Below are 20425 nucleotides of genomic sequence, written 5' to 3'. Positions count from 1 at the left end.
TAATTAGATGTGTGTAGGGGTATATATACTGCAATAGTCAACCTTATGTACTGGCCTCCAGATTCAATTAGATGATCACGAAGTGCTTATGCTTGGTTTTAACCAGTATTTTTGATACCTTAGGTTATCATTACTGTGAAAGTCTGAAATGTGAACTGTAAGACTACTGAAAACTATAAAGTTAAACTAAGTTAAGATTTTAACCTACACTTTTAAAACAATCATTTTTAGTCTTAGCAAATAAATCTCAAAACCTAGGGTGATCAACGTCTCACATGGCTAACAGCAATTTATGTTACAAACTACAGAATGTTGAAAACTGGTTTGTATTGGTATTTTTAGAATAGGGTTAGTCAATTAATCAATACAATTCACCAGGTCCTGACATTTCTATTGATTACATTTTTTTGCTTCTAGGCACTATTTTTTTTATAGCTTTCTTTAGGAAAGCAGACAAAGAAGGCAGAAGTGAGCCCAAACTTGACAGACCTGTCTTCTGTTATTAGAGAAAGCACCAGTCTGGTGACACAGGCATTCCTTTCCAGCCATATGTAAGCTGCTACTCAAGACTTATGGTATGGATTGGGAACCTGAAAGCAGGTGTTGCATAATGATGCAGTATGCACAAGTATGCAGCCAATGCGTCTCTCTAAGCTGACAGAAAGATTTCACTTTAGACCCTATCTCCTCACACAAATCAAAACCTGACAGGTAACTGCTCAGTGCTGGTATCAGCAGAAAGCTCAGGTTGATATGAATGATGGGCCATTTGTCAAAGGATATCTCTACCATAGTAACCATCTTTGGCTTCAGTTTGACTATCTCATACAGTATTCCTCCATCACCACCTCCTAGGATTAGCACTTCTTTCCCAGTGTAATCTTCCTTTCCACTGCCCATTATGGCTTGAGTATACGCCAGGTCACTTTCTGCCAGATCTGAATGGAGGGAAGAAAGAATTGGACAGCAATATTAAATCTTCAGTTGTTCCCAATAACTGGTATTAATCCAGAGGTGATACAACACAGACCAAAGCAAGAATATCTACAGAAACAACCTGGCTGTCAGTGACAGTCCAAGTAATGAGATTCTTCTCAGAATCCCACATAGTTCCCCAGTTCTCCACATGAGCCCAACAATGGCCACCTCAGCACTGAGAAGTACTGTGCGCCACGAGAAAAAGCAGCAGAACAAAACTATCGATCTTGATAACTTAATGCTGACATTTCATACTTCAGTGGGTTTTTATCTCACACTCATCCTGCAAGATACAGATCTGGAAACTTTTGAAAATCCATTGTGGATCCCAGCTAATAAGAGCAACCTGGATGTACACCCGTGGATCCCTGCACAGAAACAAACATGACCCTTAACACCCAGGTGCTGAAGGGCCCTGCAGCTTGCCTGCTGCCAGCATTAGCTTCAAAGCAAGCAGTAACACTGCCAAGCTGCAACAAGGGCCAAGATCTACACTACAAGGGCCAAGCTCTGTGCAGCAGCACATCGTGGCACATCCTGTCACTCTGCCTGGCAATCACCACCTCACTTAGGAGTGCACAATAACAAAATGAGACAAAGCATTATTTCAAAGTCCCATGGAAGGGAAATAAGTAATGGCATACTTCCTTTTCTACAAGGAACATTGTCATAATGTTCAAGCAAAACCTCACCTCCATATTATCTCTGATGTAGAATTTCTGGCTAGAATAACTGACTATCCAATTTGATGATTTCTAATACAATTCTATCTGGATTAGAAAATACCTTGCTAATGAATTCAATAACAGTACTTTTCAGCTGCCACCTGCACAGAAACCCTCTTGATAGTTGCAGAAAGATAATTGAATTGTTAGAGGTACTTTCAATGATTTCAAAAAGCTGCATTTCAACTTCTTAATTACTCTGCCATTAGAGTGAAAATAGGTATTCTATCCCTGGGCAGCAACATCCTTCATTTACCAGAGTCAATCCCTTTTCAACATAAGAACTAAGATTTTACAAAGCATAGTCCTGTTGTTGCCTAGATTTTACAGCAAACAGCAGTCTCCAGCTTTGAAGAACAGTAGTCCACCTTTTCCAAAGTCCACTTTCAAAAATACAGAGGTCAGCAGGCATGAAGTACCACATATAAAAACCCTCACAAAAAGGTTGGGTCACTATTTTGATTAACTTATGAGTTCTAATATTTTGAAGAAGAGTCAAAAGATGTTCATCAATAAAGCATCTAAATGGTTTTGAGATACAGCTGTCCTATACCTCACCAAGCAGGAAATTCCCTTAGAGAATTAAAGGGAGCAGCAGGATTATACACACACGCCAGGCCACACTTCGTATTTCTTTGGAACTCCATTGTGTTTTGAAAACTGACATAGTAGCTTGTTTTACTGTCAAAGAGAAGCTCTTAGAAGGTTGGACTGGCAACAGAGAAAAGTTCATATAAAAGAATGGAGTAGAGCAAGCTCTGCTATAGAACACCATCTTCTATTCTCCCAGGCCACTTTCTGTGGCAAATATGCTAACTCTGGAAAAATAAACTTTACTTTTTTTTTAACTCTAGATTTTACACTGGTCAGCCTGATTAACGTCCTTAATGTATAGGAACAGATATATGTGTACATGCACAAACATAGTTTTCAGCATCTGAACCATTACCCTTAGACACTTATTAAAACTGCCACAGGATAGAAAACAACACTGCTGACATTTTCACACCAGAGAATCTTAAATGAAATGATACTTACTAACATCCCCACTGAGAATAAGAATATTCCCAAATTGTTTTGAATGCAGAATTTTAATGTTCTGAAAAGGTGAATCTTCATCATAAACAACTTCATCTATGTCATACTCCACCAGGCGCCCATCAGCTGTGGGCCAGTATCTATCAATAACACCTCCTCTCAAAATGGCTGGCAACCTGAAAGAAGTAATATGAAAGAAGATTACAACAATTTGGAATGTTTATTTTTTTAAAAAAATCCCCTCTGAACATACTGTGGATTCACCACATTAAATAATATTTATAAGAGGCTTCTAAGAAAACTCGCCACATTTAACACTTAACAGATATAAGAAATTTACCAGTCATATGTTAACTTGCTAAGGGACAGGTAGCACAAACGGTTCTTCTTTATGTACAACTTCTACAATGTACCTGTGAATTTCTCTCTATTCTACAAGACAGAATTTACATAATGTATGAGCCTCTATAGAAGAATCAGCTCATAACTAGAAATTAATACAGTACAAAAACAGAATATAGGCAAAAAAAAACATGACAAAAGCTTTTCCCATCTTCAGTTCAGTTAAGAAAGCCATTTCTCTGACATTAAGTGGATCTCATTCTGAAGCTATACTGAGACACATTTTAATACATAGAGAAACAAAAAAAGCACCATTACAGTGTTTCAAACGGAGCTGGGTCAGCCTGCAGTACATAACCACAATCCTCTATATCAGTCAATAATCTGCACTACTTTTTAAAAGTGGTTCAAGCATCTGCTAAGATTGCTTTGGGTATGTTGTTTGTGGGTTTTAGGATTTTTTTAAAATTCATAGATATGTACCTTGGTTCAAACCTGTAAAGACAAACTATCTTTGATATGACAGTAAACAATCAGATTTGCATTTAGGCAAAATGTGCAGGCACAGAGTTCATCAGATCTCCCACAGGCACATCAAAGAATTAAAGGGGTTTTTTTCCAGGAGACTGTAGCAGAAGACAGATCCAACAAGCTGCTTCTAAATTCCCTAGCGATTCCAAATCAACATTCCAGAAACGCTTCCTGCCCGCAGCGAGCCGCCAGATGGCGGCACACGGCGGGAGCAAGAGCAGCCCTGCCTCACAACAAAAAGGCGCGAGAAACTTCCCCAGCTACATTCATCCTACTGCAGCTCCATGTGTGCAGCCGACACCAAAACAAAACAATGCAAAATTAATTAAAAAGAACCCAAAAAACCCATATAAAACCTCACAAACCAAAAACAAGCGAAAAAAAGACATGGAGGAGCATGTGACAAGATCCATGCCAGATGCACTGTTCTAGGAGGTTCATCTCCATATACAAAGGTAATCAGAAGATCTAGACCATTCCAGGCAGACTTTGTCCTGAGCCATTTTTAGGAAATTCCTATCACAGGGATTCCACAAACTCCCTTTATCATTCCAGCATCAAAACAGCCTCAGAAAGCTTCTCTCCATAAGCACAGATGCAAGATCATCTGTGTCCACACACTGTGCACCTTTTGTGAGGATTTACCAGGTTGAAGTACTCTCTTCTCTGATAATTACTCTGTTTTACATGCAACTGTAAAACAGAAATAACAATATGCAAGTATAATACCACTTTTCAAATTACTACCACTTTACTTGTGCTCTCTCAACCTCCAGATCTACTTTCTGCCATAATACTGCTTCACTCCTTGGCTTTACTGAGCCTCGTTGATTTCACATTTGCTTTTTACTTTTCTTGACCCATTTTCACTTTTATGTTCCTTCAAGCACCTGCTGCACTTCCTGCCATGTGCATGCCTGGAGTAAGTGCTCCCTGGCTTCAAGGTATCAGTCACTTTTCAGACAGCCACCACAAAGACAACAACAAGCCACATACAGTATGAAAGTTATTTCAGCACCAGGCCATGAGCTGCAATTTGAGTCTTTAAATTTTAACACATAGCCTTGAATTTAAATAATGCAAACTGACAAAGGGCTTGCAAAGTCTCCATTCTTAAGTTTAATTATAAAAATTTGCTAGAAAACATACCTTCTTGGCAGGTATGTTAAAGTACACATACCCACAAGCAAGCACCATGATGCACAGCAGAGGCAGAGGTGTGAGAAAGAGCTGCAGGAAACCTTGTCAGGGCAAAGTCTCCTCTGTGGGCTTGAGCTCCATTTTAGCTCTAATCCTCACCCCTGGTCCCTGTGCCAGAGCTGCACTGCAGCTCTATCCCCACCTGTCCAAGTCTTTTGCCAATCCCTGACACCCAGCTCATGCTCAGAGTTGCCTCAATACTACAGCCCAGCCTGGCAGTCATAGGGTTGGGTCTGATCCTGTTCAGCTTCTCCATGAGCTGTGGGATGTGGCCCATAGGGTACAGTTTATTCCCTGGCCTATTCCTCTACCACTTTTGGCTGCCCAGCTCTTTCAAAGCAGTCTGCTCCTGCTTCCACATTGCATTTTCTCTCACTATTTCATGCAATCTTCTCAAGAAACTAAAAAAATATCCCATCCATACCTTCATATTCCAGGCTATTCACTGCATTACTGCAAAACCTAACTTGCTTATTATCTGTAGTAACTATGCAGACACGCCACATATAGAAGCAGAGGTACAAACTTACCGTTTCACCCTTTTTATGTTACCATGAATCAAATCTTTCATTCTTTCTTCTACTTTGTTTAGAAGCTGCAAAACATAGCAAACCAGAAGTACAATTTGTAGATCAGCATTTCATGCAAAATATCTGTTTAATTAGCCTACCTGGAAGTCAATAAAACAGCACCTGCTATGAAAAGGCTTTGAAATGTAACACTAGAAGCCCACGAGTAACTAGCTGGCCTCCTCAGCCTTGTTAGAATGCAAGAATGTGCACATTTCAGCAGCTGTCATCACTGCATTTAGCTGTTCTCCAGGACAACACATCCGAAGAGGGAACATGAGAACCCTTCAAAGTTCCATTCCTGCTACAGCAGTGGCCTCTTCCCCTGCAATATTCAATGTCTAGAGTCTTCATGCCAGGGAAGATGAAGTTGTTTTTCTCCATGAGGCAAAAGATTGAGTATGGAGACTTTCATCTCTCAGAACAGAGAATACAAAGTCTCACACTAATACACCAGGGCTGTAGACTGAGTATCTCATGTCCTCCCCTCACTGCCCTGGGTAGCTAAAGAGACTCAAGCCCTAAGCAAGGCTGCTGTATCCTCACAACTGTTACAGAGAAGACGAGGCCCAGTACTTGCAGAGGAGTGTGTGCATTCACTCACATGTGCACACAACTTCAACAGGTGCTACTGCTCCTCATCTGTGAGCATCCAGGTTTGGACTGACCTTAATATTTGTAATCTTTTACCATGACAGACTTTGAGAGATGTGACAAAAAAGGGGTTCCCCATACAATTAGGTAACTCTAAGACAAGCAACACTCGTACCTGATCAGCTTCTTCTCTTCCTTTCATGTCATCACTGTAGCTCTGCAGATCCACCAACACTAGTCCATGAGGGTGAATTCTCAAATTGGCAAAACTACAACAGAGACAGCAATGACAATTTTATTATCAAAAACTAGAGTATGGAAAGCAAATCTAAAACAAGGTATATTAAAATTCAGAATGAATATATTTTTCCCCAGTATCTGTCACTGTTGGCAGCGCCAGCTCAAGTCTTCCTCTGCAAGTCACAAAGAGCAAACAAAGTTGCAAGAACTTGCCTATCACTACACAACAAGAACCAGTAGGAAGTAAAGCAGGGGAACAGGGTGTTAAGCTACAAGAACAGTGGTATAATGAGAAGACACTGCTTGCTAGTCTGGAAGGACTGCTAGAACAGGTGTGTTGGTTTGGGCTTTTTAATTGGAAACAAGCCTTAAGTAAACAGCTGGACACTTTCCTTCCCTGTGTTTTCCTTTTCACTTCTGGGGATGCGTCTGTTTATCTGTAAGTGAAAAACAATAAGCTTCCTAGAGCAAATTACAGCTTTGACTGGCAAAGAAGTTGCAGCAGCAAACTCTCATTGATGAATACAGATGCAAAGACAACAAAACTCCTACTGTATATTTACTACAGAAACATTTAAAGACCAAAGAGCAAGGCTTTGCCACGCTAAGTACATGAGGTGAACAGGAATCTCCGAGAACTTGCAATTAAGAAAACAAGAACTAAGGGCAGTGGGGAAGGACACCAGGAAACAATGTAGAAGAGGCAAAATCCTTCCCATTCTAGGGAGGAGAGAAGACAAACTGGCTGCAAAGGAAGTGGAGGAGAAAAACACACACTGGAAAAAAAAAAAGCAGAAGAGGGGATGAGAACAAGAATGGCTGAACAAAGAAAGCAGGGTATTCAGGGATAGAAATGCACTAGTACAACCTGAAACCTCAGATAAAGCTGTATCATTCTCTGAATGCTCCATTCTCTGCCTGTCTCCTCTTATCACCCCACTCAGCCCCAAAGGAAAACACAAACCAACACTTGTTATGACAAAGTTTGCATGACCTTTCATCTTCCTACCACTCCCACCTTTTTTGTCTCTTCCAGAGCTCATTTTGCAAACTGTCAGCCTCAATAGGAATACTGCCTCCCCCATAGTGCTGGGACCTTCAGCCCCCAGCTGCAGTCAGAGATAAAAACCTGAATATTGTGTGTTATCTGAAGATAACTTCTGGTAACTCTAAAACAATCAAATTATGAAACTGACTGAAGTAATTCAAGAATAAAAACACCTTGCTGGCTTTGGAACAGCAGTAATCTACAGCTCTAATGTGTTACTACTGTCACCCAGTTCTCTTCAGAGGATGGGTCTGGGCACTCCTAGTCTTTCCTGAAGACTCTGCAGACAGGTCCTGCTCCCAGGAAGAAAAGGTGTTTCTATTTACTACACACATGCACACCCATGGCACACAGACTGTCACCACCCTGGAGCAGCCCTCCCTCCATCCCAGAGCTTCCCCACTAGGTGTCCTCCGACACAGGGTTTTGGTTAGGGATCACAAAAGCCTACCAGGATTCTGTTTTTGTGAGGGTTTGGGTTTTTTTAAAAGGAAAGACAAAAGAGCAGAACTTGGAAGCACTGGACACTCCAGCAGGTTTTGGACATGACCATTCACAGAGAAAAGGGTAAAGTCCACAGGCCCTCAGAGCTGTGGCATTACAGACAGAAATATGTATAAGCACTTCAGAAGACAGCTCTGTCATTTGATTTCCTGAAAACTGGCATAGTGTCAGAAATATTTTCACTGTTAGAAAAACTTATTATCAGTTTACTTCCATATTCTGGGAGTTGCTGTTGGCACAAACAGAGCAACAGATAGACTGCCCTGTGACTCGAGTTCTCTTTTAAATTAATTTCTTACAAGAATCACACAGCTGTCATAAGACTTGACAGCTGACATCTTCACTTCCCCTGTGACTAGATGAGAGCCTCAGCAGGGGATGTTCCTGCCCCTGCTTTGAGATAGGAGGTAAGAGAGGCAGAGAGGAGAGCTGCTCTGAAAGTACAGCCACACTATTCCAGATTTGTAAGTGGTATGACAGAATTAGAATAAAAGACAACAGCCTGCAGAACCATCTATTTCATCCAGCTGCCACCTCTAGCAGAATAGAAGGGTCCTGACACCTGGGGCAAGGGGGAAGAGATGAAAGGCAGGCAGCAGGCTGTGTAATGGGACAAAATTTCAAGTTCCAACAGGTTCCAAGTTCCTGGCTGATAGTCTCAGCTGGTGTACGGTAAAAAAAAAAAAAAAAAAAAAAAAAAAAAAAAAAAAAAAACTTGAATGAAATTCAAAATTCTCAACAATAATACAGGTCCAGTTTGGTTATACCTTAGCTATAAGTTATCCGGATGAAAAGAGAGACCTAAAATAAGCTAAAATGCCCATAAAGATTTAAGTACACAGCCAAGAGTATAAGTGTACCTAAAAAAGTTAACAGTCCAGTATTAAGTAGTATTAATGCAGTAGTGGTAGGCCAAAGCTGAGCTCACAAAAAGTTACTTGCAGGCAGCAAAGGCTATGCTGGCTTTTGTCACTTTACATTTTTCTGCTTGGCAGAACATACATATGAATGCAGGTTTCTATCAGCAGCTGCTCTTTTAATATGTGAAAGAGGGTTCTTTAAAACAATGACAATACTTTCCATTTTCTATCTATGAATATACAGGAAAGATTACTTTAAAATCCATATGAGGGGAAAAATAAACTTTGCTTCAAAAGCAGCCCCTCCTGTCTCATCTTTCTGAAAAATATAACACCTATTTTTTTTTTAAAAAGCCACCTGCCACGCTTCTGGTGTGTGCTTGCATGTAATTTCATAAAAGTAGCAAGAGGGAAAAAAAGCTCAGTGAGGCGATATCCTCTTCCTTTATATCTAGCAAGGAAATCTGCATCTGAAAAGCAGAGCCCACTGTAAGAACGCTCCACTTGCTGCTGCACCTGTGTATCTGTCACATCCTCCAAGGCAGTGCTTAAGCTTCTTGTGCTTGTATGCAAACAGGTGTCAGCTACAGACACAATTCTACTGAGTGCTGCATCTTAGCACCTGAACATCAGAAAACATCAGGTGTCAACAAATAATTCCAAACTGCATGAATCAAAAAGTAACTGCTGGAAACGGGACTAGGAAGCAAAGATCAAAATATTCTAACCCGAAATGTACCATCCTAACTTAGTTACTTGTACTGCAGAGTACAATGAAACACTGCAATTCCATGTATCCAAGAAAGGATTTCCCAAACCACCACACCCAGAGAATAAAGCTGGATACAAAGACAGATACCTAAAAACTCCTCTTTAACCATCAAAGCTTTTATCTGCTGACTAACTTTGAATTGCTATAAAAGAGAACAGTTCAAGTATTTAAAAATCAGCTTGCCACTAAAAGCATCACCTGTCAAACTACTCAATGAGAGAGGAAATAAAAATTTGCTTTTACTAGGAAAATGTAAAATTTTTGAAAATGGCATAAGACTGCTTCACTAAAACATACTCTTTTTTAAAGTTCTTCATCTTAATTACAAAGTACTTGAGGGACCTTAAGAAGCTAGGTAATCACATTCCTTCATTATACCATTAGTCCAGTTCTGCTTTTACAGAATAAGAAAATCAAACCAATGAAACCATAGTAGCTGTTGCTGATTCCTGCTAACTGCTTCCTATTCTTCAGCCCATTTTTACACTCTGGGTCACTCCATAGGCAACTACAACATTTTAGCCTGAAACAAAGAGCTGAGGAATGTTCATCCTGCTCCTTTAAAATGCGCTGTATAGCATACATAGTGGTTAGCAAAGGACTAACAAAGAAAAGAAAAAAGTAAACACACTCCCCTCTCCCTTCACAGTGTTAACATATTCATCAGCATCTCTGTGACATACAAACCAAATTCAACTGGCTAAAGCTTTCACTGCTGTGAACAGTGAAATCAACTGCAGTAGGATTAGAACTTCTCTAAATGAGAATTCAGACACCAAAGTTAAAAGTGAATGTGTAGTATAGGGGAGGACAAAGCTTTTCTAAAAGACACTGTTCTACTGTAGAAACAATGACTAAAGTTTCAGGTTTTGGGGGGTTTTGAAGAACTTCAAGGTGGAACATGAGGGACATGGCAAAAGAAGGAGCACAGATGCACAAGGAAAAAAACTCTCTTAGCTCTATGCAGTATAATAAAAGACTACTTGCTCACAAGCAGTAATGAGATTAAAACAAAGTATTAGTTGAGAAGACAGCAATTTGTAAGTTTTAGCTTCACTGATTTTTCTCCTTAACTTAGATGTAACAGCACTTCTCAATCTGTTGAAATATACTAGGCGATATGTCTCTGTACTAAGTCACATATACATTAAATAAGGTAAAAACTTCACGTTTTAGACCTAACTTAACTGTTTAGTCCAAGATAGTGACATTTCAGTAAAAGCATGCTGGCTTAGTGTGACCCTATACAAACCACTCCAGAAGGAATTAAAAAACACACAACTCAGAAAAACAACACTGCTTGAGACTCAAAGCTCAACAGATAGTGCCCCACTCCGGCACATGCTACTGCTCCGCAGGCAGTGTTTGGGCGGGGGGCTGGCAAAGCAGAGGGGAATGCATCCATCCCCACCACTTCAGAGAAGAACTTGAGTGGCTCAAGTGAGCCATTCCCTGCCCCACTCCAGAGCCTTGTGTCTGACAACCCCATTAGTAAATATCTTCAGCTGAACCTCCTTCAAATAGGTTTTTTGTCAGAACAAATCACAAAGTAAATGGACCAGGTAGAGTTGCCACATACAACTTTTGCTTGCTTAGCTTTGCACAAAAGAGAACAGGGATCTGTTGCTTTGGTAATGACAACAGGAAAGCAGGTCTTAATCCCCAAATCAGCTCCAATTCATTCAACCAGCACAGCCCTCCATGGAGCTGTTCCCATGGTGGCTTTGTCAGACTGCTTTGTCAACAGCAGGGCCCACAATTCCACAGACTGCAGCATGGGGCACCCTGCAGGCTATGGGGGTTATCTCAGCAAACTTTGGAGTACAGACATTGTTTAGCAACATATTACTATCCCTTCTCAAATATTTTTCCCAGGGATTAGTACCCAGCTTGTTACATCAACTGCACATCTGTCTTGCAATGGCTCGGTCACCTTTGGCTGGCTAAAAACACGTTTGTGTGCACATGCTCACAAACCCTTACCCACAGCACCCACTCCATCTCTCCTTCTAGGGAACTTGTGACAAGTTGTAGCCAGCCATCCTTACAAGAGCTGCTCATAACATACCTACATCACAATTCTTTTGTCCAAGTTTTACTACAAGCTGCTGCTAGAAATGAAGTACATTCACTGCTTTGCAGGGAAAGAAGAGAAAAAGTCTGCATGCCTTGGCTACTTTCTTCGTAGTTGTGTCAGGTAATATTTTTATGCTAACTAAAATGTATGACATTTTAGGGCACTAAGATAAAGTGCAGACAAACTTGCTGATTTTAAAACAGAACTAGGAAGTTCTGTTTTAACTATTTAGTCAGTTGAAATCCATGTGCTTATCAGTTCACTCTTACAACTTGTGAAATGTGTTTGTTTTGTAAGGATTTTTAACTGTCCAGTCTGTTGGGTTTTATGGGTTTATAACCTCATTTGTTTAAGTTAACTGAAACTACATCAAGCAAATACAAACTACACTAGCAGAAATACACTGTTTAGGGTTACCTTAAAAAATTCAGGCTCGTTGTATAACCAGAGGAAACAAAACTGCTGAGGTCCCAAAACTCACAGAAAGTTCCCCTACACACGTTTAGTTGACAGTGTAACAAGAGCAATCGAGTCAGCTATTTTAAAATTGAGGTTTTTATAAGAACCTTTCTCAGAAATGCTTCCAGGTGCCAGTTCACTTATCTCCTGGAAAAGTTATGCAACAAAACACTGTTTTCTAGGAAGTTCCTGGAACACATCAAAAGACAGGCAATTTAACTCTGAAACTGCTCCTTTAGAAGAGGCTATCATCTTAAATTATGATCAAATGAATGAGCAAAGAGAAAACCCAGTTTGAGAATTCACATCTCAAATCCCTCTAACACTCAAGGAAATGCAGGAAAGCAACATGAGGTCATGTAATCAAATACACCCAACCTTTTAATCTTCTAATTTCTTTTTACTTTTAGGTATTATCTTTTAATTCTTCAGAGTTGGTAGAATCTTGATATTATCTTTCTAGAAGAATTACATTAAAGCTCAACTCAATAGAAAGGAAGGATAGAATCAGAGTAGAAAATTACCAACTTTGATATCTTTTCACTGACCCAGAGACAAAAGGTTACCAGAACTCAATGCTGATCAAATTATTCAGGAAGAATAAAAAAGCACATGTAATTAAAGACAAATAAACAAGGCTATACAAAAGCAAGACAACTAACAGGTTTTCTAGACAAATCAAGTATAATAACCAAGTAATTTTGAGCAGAAAAAGCCAGTGCCACATTTGAAAAGCTAACTGAAATCTAATAAAAACTTAATAGAGCACAACTGAGAATGATAAACATAGAACTACTAGTATCTACTTACTTGTTACCTTAGTTTGTGTCCCAAACCCCCCCCCACAAAAAAAATCTCAATTAAACAAACAGAAACAAACCACCAAACAAAACAAATCCAACCAGCAAAAAACAGAAAACAGGCAACCCCAAAGCAGCAACTGCCACAATTATTACAATAACAATAAAGAAATTTAGTGCAACAAAACCATGGTAGTTACTTATAAGTAGACCAGATTAATGTACACCATAATCAACTAACTGTAAGGCAGCATCAGGAAATCAAGTTAATGTAGTTTGTTTTGTTTATCAGTTTGTCCCAGCAGACTCAGCTTTTGTGTCACTAATGACACCAACCACCCTTATCATGCTGTTAATTACCTCAGAAGCTGCTTGAAAACTTGAAGCATATAACAGCATGTAAATACAGACAGACACAAGGTTGTCATTGCTCACATGCCAAGGTTAGACTCCAACAGGTTAAGACATATTTAATGGTCAGAAAGTCACAAATACATTGAACTGACTTGAGCTTTCCTGCATCTGGAAGGACTAGTGCTGAGACCAAGGCACCATTCTATGGTACAGACCAGACTGACCAGCTCAACCTTCTGATATCCAAACTGCAATATGACATAGTCCAGATTAGAAACAATATTCTGCTTTATCATAGCTACTTCATACACAAGGCTGACAAAAGGATAGCTTTCCCTGTCAACACTACAGGAGGTCCAATAGAGGGAGAAGTAAAATTTTTAAGGAAGGACAGCAGAGACATAACCAAAAGAAAATCCACTCACCTGCCATTTTTTTTTATGTAGGTTACTAAATAACCATGGTCTTCCCAGTTATGAACTGTTTCTGTCATTCCCTGCTCCTGAAAAATGGGCTGTAGAGCTTTAAGAACGGCATTACAATCAGCTGCAAGATTAAGAGAGAAAAAAAAAAACAGTGAGGATTTTCCACTCAAGTTACTTCTGCCTTTTTTTAGAGGCTGGAAAGTTTCTCCTGGAAGCCTGGAATAATTTTTCTTTAAGTACCATTTGAACACTCTTTCATGTATCTTCTCTTCTGCCATCCTCATCTACCCACAGATATTTCTCAGTGCATCGGTATCCAAACAACTTTAAATCAGTTTTCACACCTGAGCAGAAATGGTTATCTACTATGGATGTAATCAGAGTATTTTTATTATGGCTACTATTGATCATATACTATATCACAATACACACAAGTCTTTACTCACATAATTACTTTTTAAATTGTTTAACACACAAACAGCAATCCCAAAAAAACCCCACAGAACTGAGAAGAAACCTCAAAAAAATGTTAAGCTGTAATACTAGATAACTACAAAGGCATTGAAGACTAACCTATCCATTCTACCCCTACACAACATGCTTTTTTTTAACATCCAGGCCGGATCAAGTCCCCAGTTGAAATCTTCATGATATTATGAAAAAGAACTCTCAGAAGAGCACAAAAAAACTCACTTGGAAATAACTGACATTACTCCGGTACAACTACCTTCAAAAGCAAGCTGATAATTTGTCCATACAGGTGTTTCCTCAGTCAGAACATGCTAAGTTCAGAAGTCTCAAGTTTGCTGAATGGTTTTGTGGGGGGTTTGTTACCCACAACATAGCTTTAATGAACAATTTTAGTTTCTTCAATTAAGTGTCTCAAAAGCAAGTTGCAAGCTTTGCCCATTTATTTTGGAGTTGACAAGGTGAATTAGTGGAGGATGCTCCTAAAATTGCACTTAGCAGAAGACAAACAAAACTGGAAAGACTTACCACACCAGTGTCAGTGAGGAGACCTAACAAAACATCTACAGGATGTTCCTAGAAGACAAGTAACATCACTTCCACCTCACAAAACACCGAACTAAGCCACTATGGTCATGCAGTATGGCATCAATACAACCAGGATTTATTATCTCCACCAGAGAAATCACCTGACATTGAGGTAGTACGGAGACAGAGTTTACAACCAATGCTTCAGCACAGACACAATCTTCCCCACTGTGACTTTTTTAAAGAGTTATTCCCAAGGTAATTATTTTGTTTTACCCCTGCTCCCCAAATGCACATACATTGGAAGTAAAGGGAGCCAGCAGACATAATCAGCAATAGTTTCCCGGATAAAATGGAGTTGTACAAGCTACAAAGAAGTGAAAAATATATCCATACCAAATAAACCAAAGTTCATCAATCAATCGTCTCTATCCAACTCCACAGCAGACTAAGCTAAAAATCTGATTGCTTGAAACTTATGTTTGCCCAGCCATAAACCCTAGACTTGAATTACCCCTGAATGTTTCAACCAGACTGAAGTAACTGATAGAGTATTTACTTTTCTTCAAACAAAATCAAGAGCAAGCAAATTTCCCAGCAGCCAAGGATATTTAATAAAAGTTGGAAGGTTTTGCTTATCGCTCATTCTATCTGATCTCGATGCATGTTCTGAGATAAGATTTCTTTTTCAGCTAAATCTCACTCATTAACTCATGTTGCAAACTAAAGGCAAATAGAATTGACGAAACTAAATTCTGCTAGCTCACAGTGAATTATTTAACTGCTGGATCCTTCTTAGTCAGGAGCACCACTGATGAAACAGCACAGTCCACGACCACCATGGAACTTCCTCCTTCCCCTACTGTTCTGTAAAAATATGCATCATCTGTACCAGTAAGATTTTAGACTTCCTATCCAGTGTCAGGTTCTACCACAGCACAGGCAATAGGGCTCAGAGTACACAGCTTGTCTACCCACTAACCATGGTTACTACAGTAGTAATAAGCTGGCCAGCAATCAAACCAACATGTTTTTCAGACATCAAAAGAATAGATAAATGGGGCCATAACTATGAGCCACAGTTCTTAAACAGGTTCTAATCTCTGCCTTGCACTGGTAAGGGAACTTTGCAAGGCTCACACTGAACTTGTAGCTTCTGGCAGGCATCAGCTATTTTGGAGAAGGTAAGAGCAGCTGCTCCAATGCCAGTACATTCACAAAGAATTTTTGTCACTTCAGGTATGTCATCCCCGCTTCTTCAGTAGCATTTGCTTCCTTTCCCAACTCCCTTACCTTCTCCATTTTTTCCACAACAAATGCCTACTTTCACCATTTACTTCTTAAGCCACAAAAACATTAAAAACTCTGTTTACTAATGTATGCCATACCCTCCAAGGACCAAGACTAAAATTACATGAGACCCAAATTACACCACTGTCCAACCAACCCCCAAACCACTTCACTTCTGCAAGACAGCAGTAAGATGGAGAACAGACTGAAAGAACTGAAGTACTCATAACACATGTAGCCTGTTTTCAAAAGCTTTAAGGAATCCTGCTAGGTGCATCTTGGCAGACACTGCAGGACAAATCATCACTGATACTTTTCTGCTCCATGAACATATCAACCCCTCATATACAGCTCATCACTCAGCCACAGAGTTCTTTGTTAAAAAACAGGCACAAGCTTGATTAAGCTCTCCCTATTATGCTATTAACTTTAGGAAATTAAAACAACAACATGCTCTTTCACCAGGTATCCTTTTAGTTATACCACCCAAGATTTGCCTTGGAGGGCTAATTAACTCTCCCAAGTTGGAGATTCCCTTATAAAATGTTTGAGGTCTAAGTGGTTGCTTGAAGGCATCAGGAAGTTTCCATGATCTCAGGATATCTCACCCAAATCCACTTGTCACCACCTCACTCCAAGCTCAGATATGCTCTTATCAAGCATTGATAAGCAAATAGGACAATGGTGATTAAAACAGGAATACCTCTGAATCTACATCTAAATGCTTATTCAAGAAGTCATTACTTTTTTTTGGTTATTCAGGAACAAAAGAAACAAACTCTGGATACCAAGTATAAAATACTGGCTTAGGCATTTTATAATTAGTTGCCAGAAGTAATGAAAAATGCCCAGAGTTTCAGCTTTAGAGAACAGGAACAAAACCCATTATGTATAGGATTTGAAATATATGTATTTTTCAGGAGAGTTAATGCCCAGTTTAGCCAGAATATTTTTGAACCCCAGCACATCTGAAGAGAAGACTCACAGCAGTTGCAGATGTTCCTCTGAATTTGAGCAGCAAAGCAGTCAGTAATTGACAGTAATCTGTGAACATGAGAGCAAAGTGCAGAGTTGCTGTAAGCATCAAGTCTGGTCTCATGCACAACACCAGCTAGTTCCACCCTGATACTTGAGCTCAGTGCTGGAATCATCTGCTATTGAGCCAGACTATCTCTAAAATATTCTGGGTTAAGACTTCTTCATGCCTTACAATTAACAAAATTTCAGTAAGCTATGGGAACAGATTAATTTTCATTTGAAAATATTCACCCCATTTCCAACTTTAAATTTTTCTTACCCTGATTTTCAATCATTTCTTCTAATAGTTGAGAATATAGCATAACCAAAACAATAAAACACATCAAAGTATTTATATATGATTCTGCAACTGAAGAATTTTGCCTTAGCAGCTAGATACTCAGTAGAGAAAGGTGAAGAAAACAAATCAAACTAAGTGCTACATTAAGAATACATTAAAGAGTTAGCATACACTAGGACTAAAGATGCAGAATATGCTTATAGTAAACAGCAACCTGAACTGCTGGCATATGGTTTTAGTTCAGAGCTGTTTAGGTTGTTTCAACTTAATAAACTCTTGTGTTTTGCAAGTCTGATTTTCTTGCACACAGGCACTCTACCTATCAACTCCAATTCTTCAAAATTCTTACAGGAAAAGGAAATACAGAGACAGAGTGGGAGGGAGCCACATGCAAGTGATGAAGGAACACACCTGACAGGAGAGACTCATTTCTAGGCAGCTGTGATACAGCTGCACACCTGACTGCTCAGGCACTGAACTCACCACAGCCAAAACTGGCAGCCCCCTCCACCACCACCTCTCACAGGAAATAGTGTCCTCAGGCTCACAGGTGTACAGGGAATCTCTCACCACTGATCCAAGGCATTTTTCCAATGCCAATATTAATGCCAGTATCTCAATCTTAACCATCAAAAAAACTGCAGAATTAAGAAGTGTGCAGCAGAAATGTTTGGTGAGCAAATTGTTCATAAACTTTAAAAATCCAGAGCCAAGGAGAAGCTACAGACTCCCATGTATTTTCCATGTCTTAGATTTTTTTTTAGCACTTGAGAAAAAAAAGATCAAAGTCAAAACCGTTTATGGAAAGTCAACAGCTGCCATCTCCTCCTCCTAGGTCCCCCCCTCCACTGTATGTGACCACTAAAGCAGTACATAATAATTTGCAGATAACCTGTTATCACTAAGTCATCAACTCCTGCATGACAATCTTTTTCTTAGATCTAGAAAACTTGAGAATTGTAATTCTTTTGTGCTAGTTAAAAGGATCTGCCTGCACAGAAAATGAGTGAGCAGAGCACACTCATGTTTGGAATAGACTATCTAGAATTTTCACAGCAATATCACAGTCTCAACTGAAGTCATAATGCCAACAGCTGCCTAAGCCGAGTCTTGTCCTCCAACAAGAAAATAACCCCACACCTCACAAGAATGAAAGTACACCCTCCAAACACACTCCAAGACCCCTGCTTTCATAACTGCCCAGCAAAGCAGGTAGCTTTTTCCTAACATGTAAACAGATGCAAATGAATAACAACTGGCTTTAGCAACATACACCTTCTGGGTATTAAGTTTCAAAGTCTCACACCAGAACACACACACACAGGAAAAATCCTTTGTTTTGTCCTTGACAGCTCTGCAAAAGAGGAAAACACCAGGAAGCAGAAAATTATACTAAAATTACTCCTTGAATCAATTTCCACCCATGAGGACCATCCTCATTATGTGGACTTAGACACAGAAGTCAATAAATCATGTATGGCACGAGGCTTAAGGGGGCAGCAGGTGGAAATAGTCATCTACTACTCATTCATCCATGAGAAAACAGATCATTGAGTTTCCTAGTGCACACGCTCTATTGCATCATGTATTACACAAGGCTAGGAGTAGAAGGCTGCATTTTCCAAAGGTTTCCACAGAACATCTCCCCCAGTCCTATTTTTAAGGATTTCCAGCTACATAGTGAATGTGGGCAAATACAGCTATACTGTATCACATCAGCAAGTGCATGAACTTAATGGCACTTCCTTGTGATCACCAGAGCCAACAGGAGTCATTCTGTGCATCCAAGGGCCCTTTAGGAAATTGTGGTAAAACAAGCATGATCAGAACAAGCTCTCAAAGCATTAACAATACCCAGCTACAAAAAGGAGAATTCAACACTCTCTCCTCCCCTGCCTACCATCACCTTTGTATTAGCTTCCTAATCACTTTCAAGGGAGAATTCCACAGAAGATCTCAAGTTTTCAGCAAATATAGGTCTATGAGATCCATTCCCTTCCATAATGGAATAAATAGGATAAAAGTAAGTTAGCCTTCACCCTTCCTCTACTTGATTGGCTGTATTACGGCTATCAAAATATCTAAGTTACTGCACAAACATAGGGTGCCTCTGCTTGTGGGTTCATCAGTATCTGAAGGCTCACTCCCAATGATTCCTGCAGAAGAATGTATTATGGAAAATTTAAAAGACTCCACAACAGAGACCTGTGAGAGGGGTTTTCCCTTATTAGCTTTCAGCAAAATTTAAGAAGACCATCATGTCTAGAAGCACATTAGGGACCATATTTTCAATCACTAGTAGAGTCTCCCCCATTCACTCTGACATCTACAAATGATTTCTTTATCTATTTTTAATCAAATATATGCTTTAAAAGTATTTTCCTACACTTGGCATCTAATTGCAGTTAGTAATGATATGACACCCTACTACTGTTAACTTTTTAAATGCCCATCTTCTGGAAATGTGCACAATAGATCACAAAGCAATTCTCTGGTAACTCCAAAAAAAAAAACCCAAGACAACACAGGCTTCCACTTGAGCCTTAGTATCAACAAATGTAGTTTCAATGCCTTAACAAACTTCATTTGTCCCCCAGTAACACACAACTCAAGTCCACCAACTGGCATACAAAGACTGTTCACATTTTAAACCTTAGCATCTGTTGAAATAGCTGTAGCCCTTCCACACAAGAAAGCTGTAGAGAAGAAAACACCTTTGGTAACAGAACTTCAGCATGTCCAAATAATATCATCTCTTCTGGTCACTTACATCTTTCAAGCCACTTCCATCACCTAACCATCTTCTAGATAAACATTAAGTATAGTACTTGTCCTATATACTTTCCTTTCAAGGATTCTGATATTTAAGAGGCATGGTCAGAGAAATGTACCTAAAATGGGAAATACTCATGTGTAAAAAGCAGTCTTCATTTCCAGCAAGAATTTGCTCTACAGCCTCAAACCAGAGCCTCACAAAAAACATTTTCCACACTGTTAGCCTTCACCTTTGCAGGTGACAGTTCCTTCATGTCTCAGCAAGCAGTGATTGAGAACTTAACATCATGCTGGAGAATCAGATAATTATATTTTCAGAGTTCCAGTCATAAAGCATTTTAATCTTCAAACCTAGAAACCAACAAAAGCAGGCAATGAGTTCATAGCAGTCGTTACTGCTAAAAATGGAAAGCTATTAATACCTGTATTAACACCTCCTGACAAGCCCCATTTGTGCTCTGACACTCAGCAGGCCAGTTCTTGGTCCAGGCCTGCCAGAACTAGACCATGGAGACCTGCAGGGCTCAGCT

At 39.6% G+C, this 20425-nt stretch overlaps 1 protein-coding gene across 1 annotated transcript in view; it reads right to left on the bottom strand.

Annotated features, from left to right (window-relative positions):
* Positions 1-20425, bottom strand: part of SMS (spermine synthase) — a 43276-nt gene that overhangs the window by 16571 nt on the left and 6280 nt on the right. The window contains exons 2-6 of the mRNA XM_030282111.4: positions 13517-13637; positions 6153-6246; positions 5345-5409; positions 2742-2917; positions 784-938 (exon numbers count right to left, since the gene is read on the bottom strand). Of these exons, the coding sequence (XP_030137971.2) occupies positions 784-938; positions 2742-2917; positions 5345-5409; positions 6153-6246; positions 13517-13637 (611 nt within the window). The remainder of the gene's footprint in view (positions 1-783; positions 939-2741; positions 2918-5344; positions 5410-6152; positions 6247-13516; positions 13638-20425) is intronic.

The sequence above is a fragment of the Taeniopygia guttata genome, chromosome 1 (genome assembly GCF_048771995.1).
Source record: "Taeniopygia guttata chromosome 1, bTaeGut7.mat, whole genome shotgun sequence".
Taxonomy (NCBI): domain Eukaryota; kingdom Metazoa; phylum Chordata; class Aves; order Passeriformes; family Estrildidae; genus Taeniopygia; species Taeniopygia guttata.
Note: the sequence above shows the minus strand (reverse complement) of the source record. Positions and strands in the feature narration are given on the sequence as shown.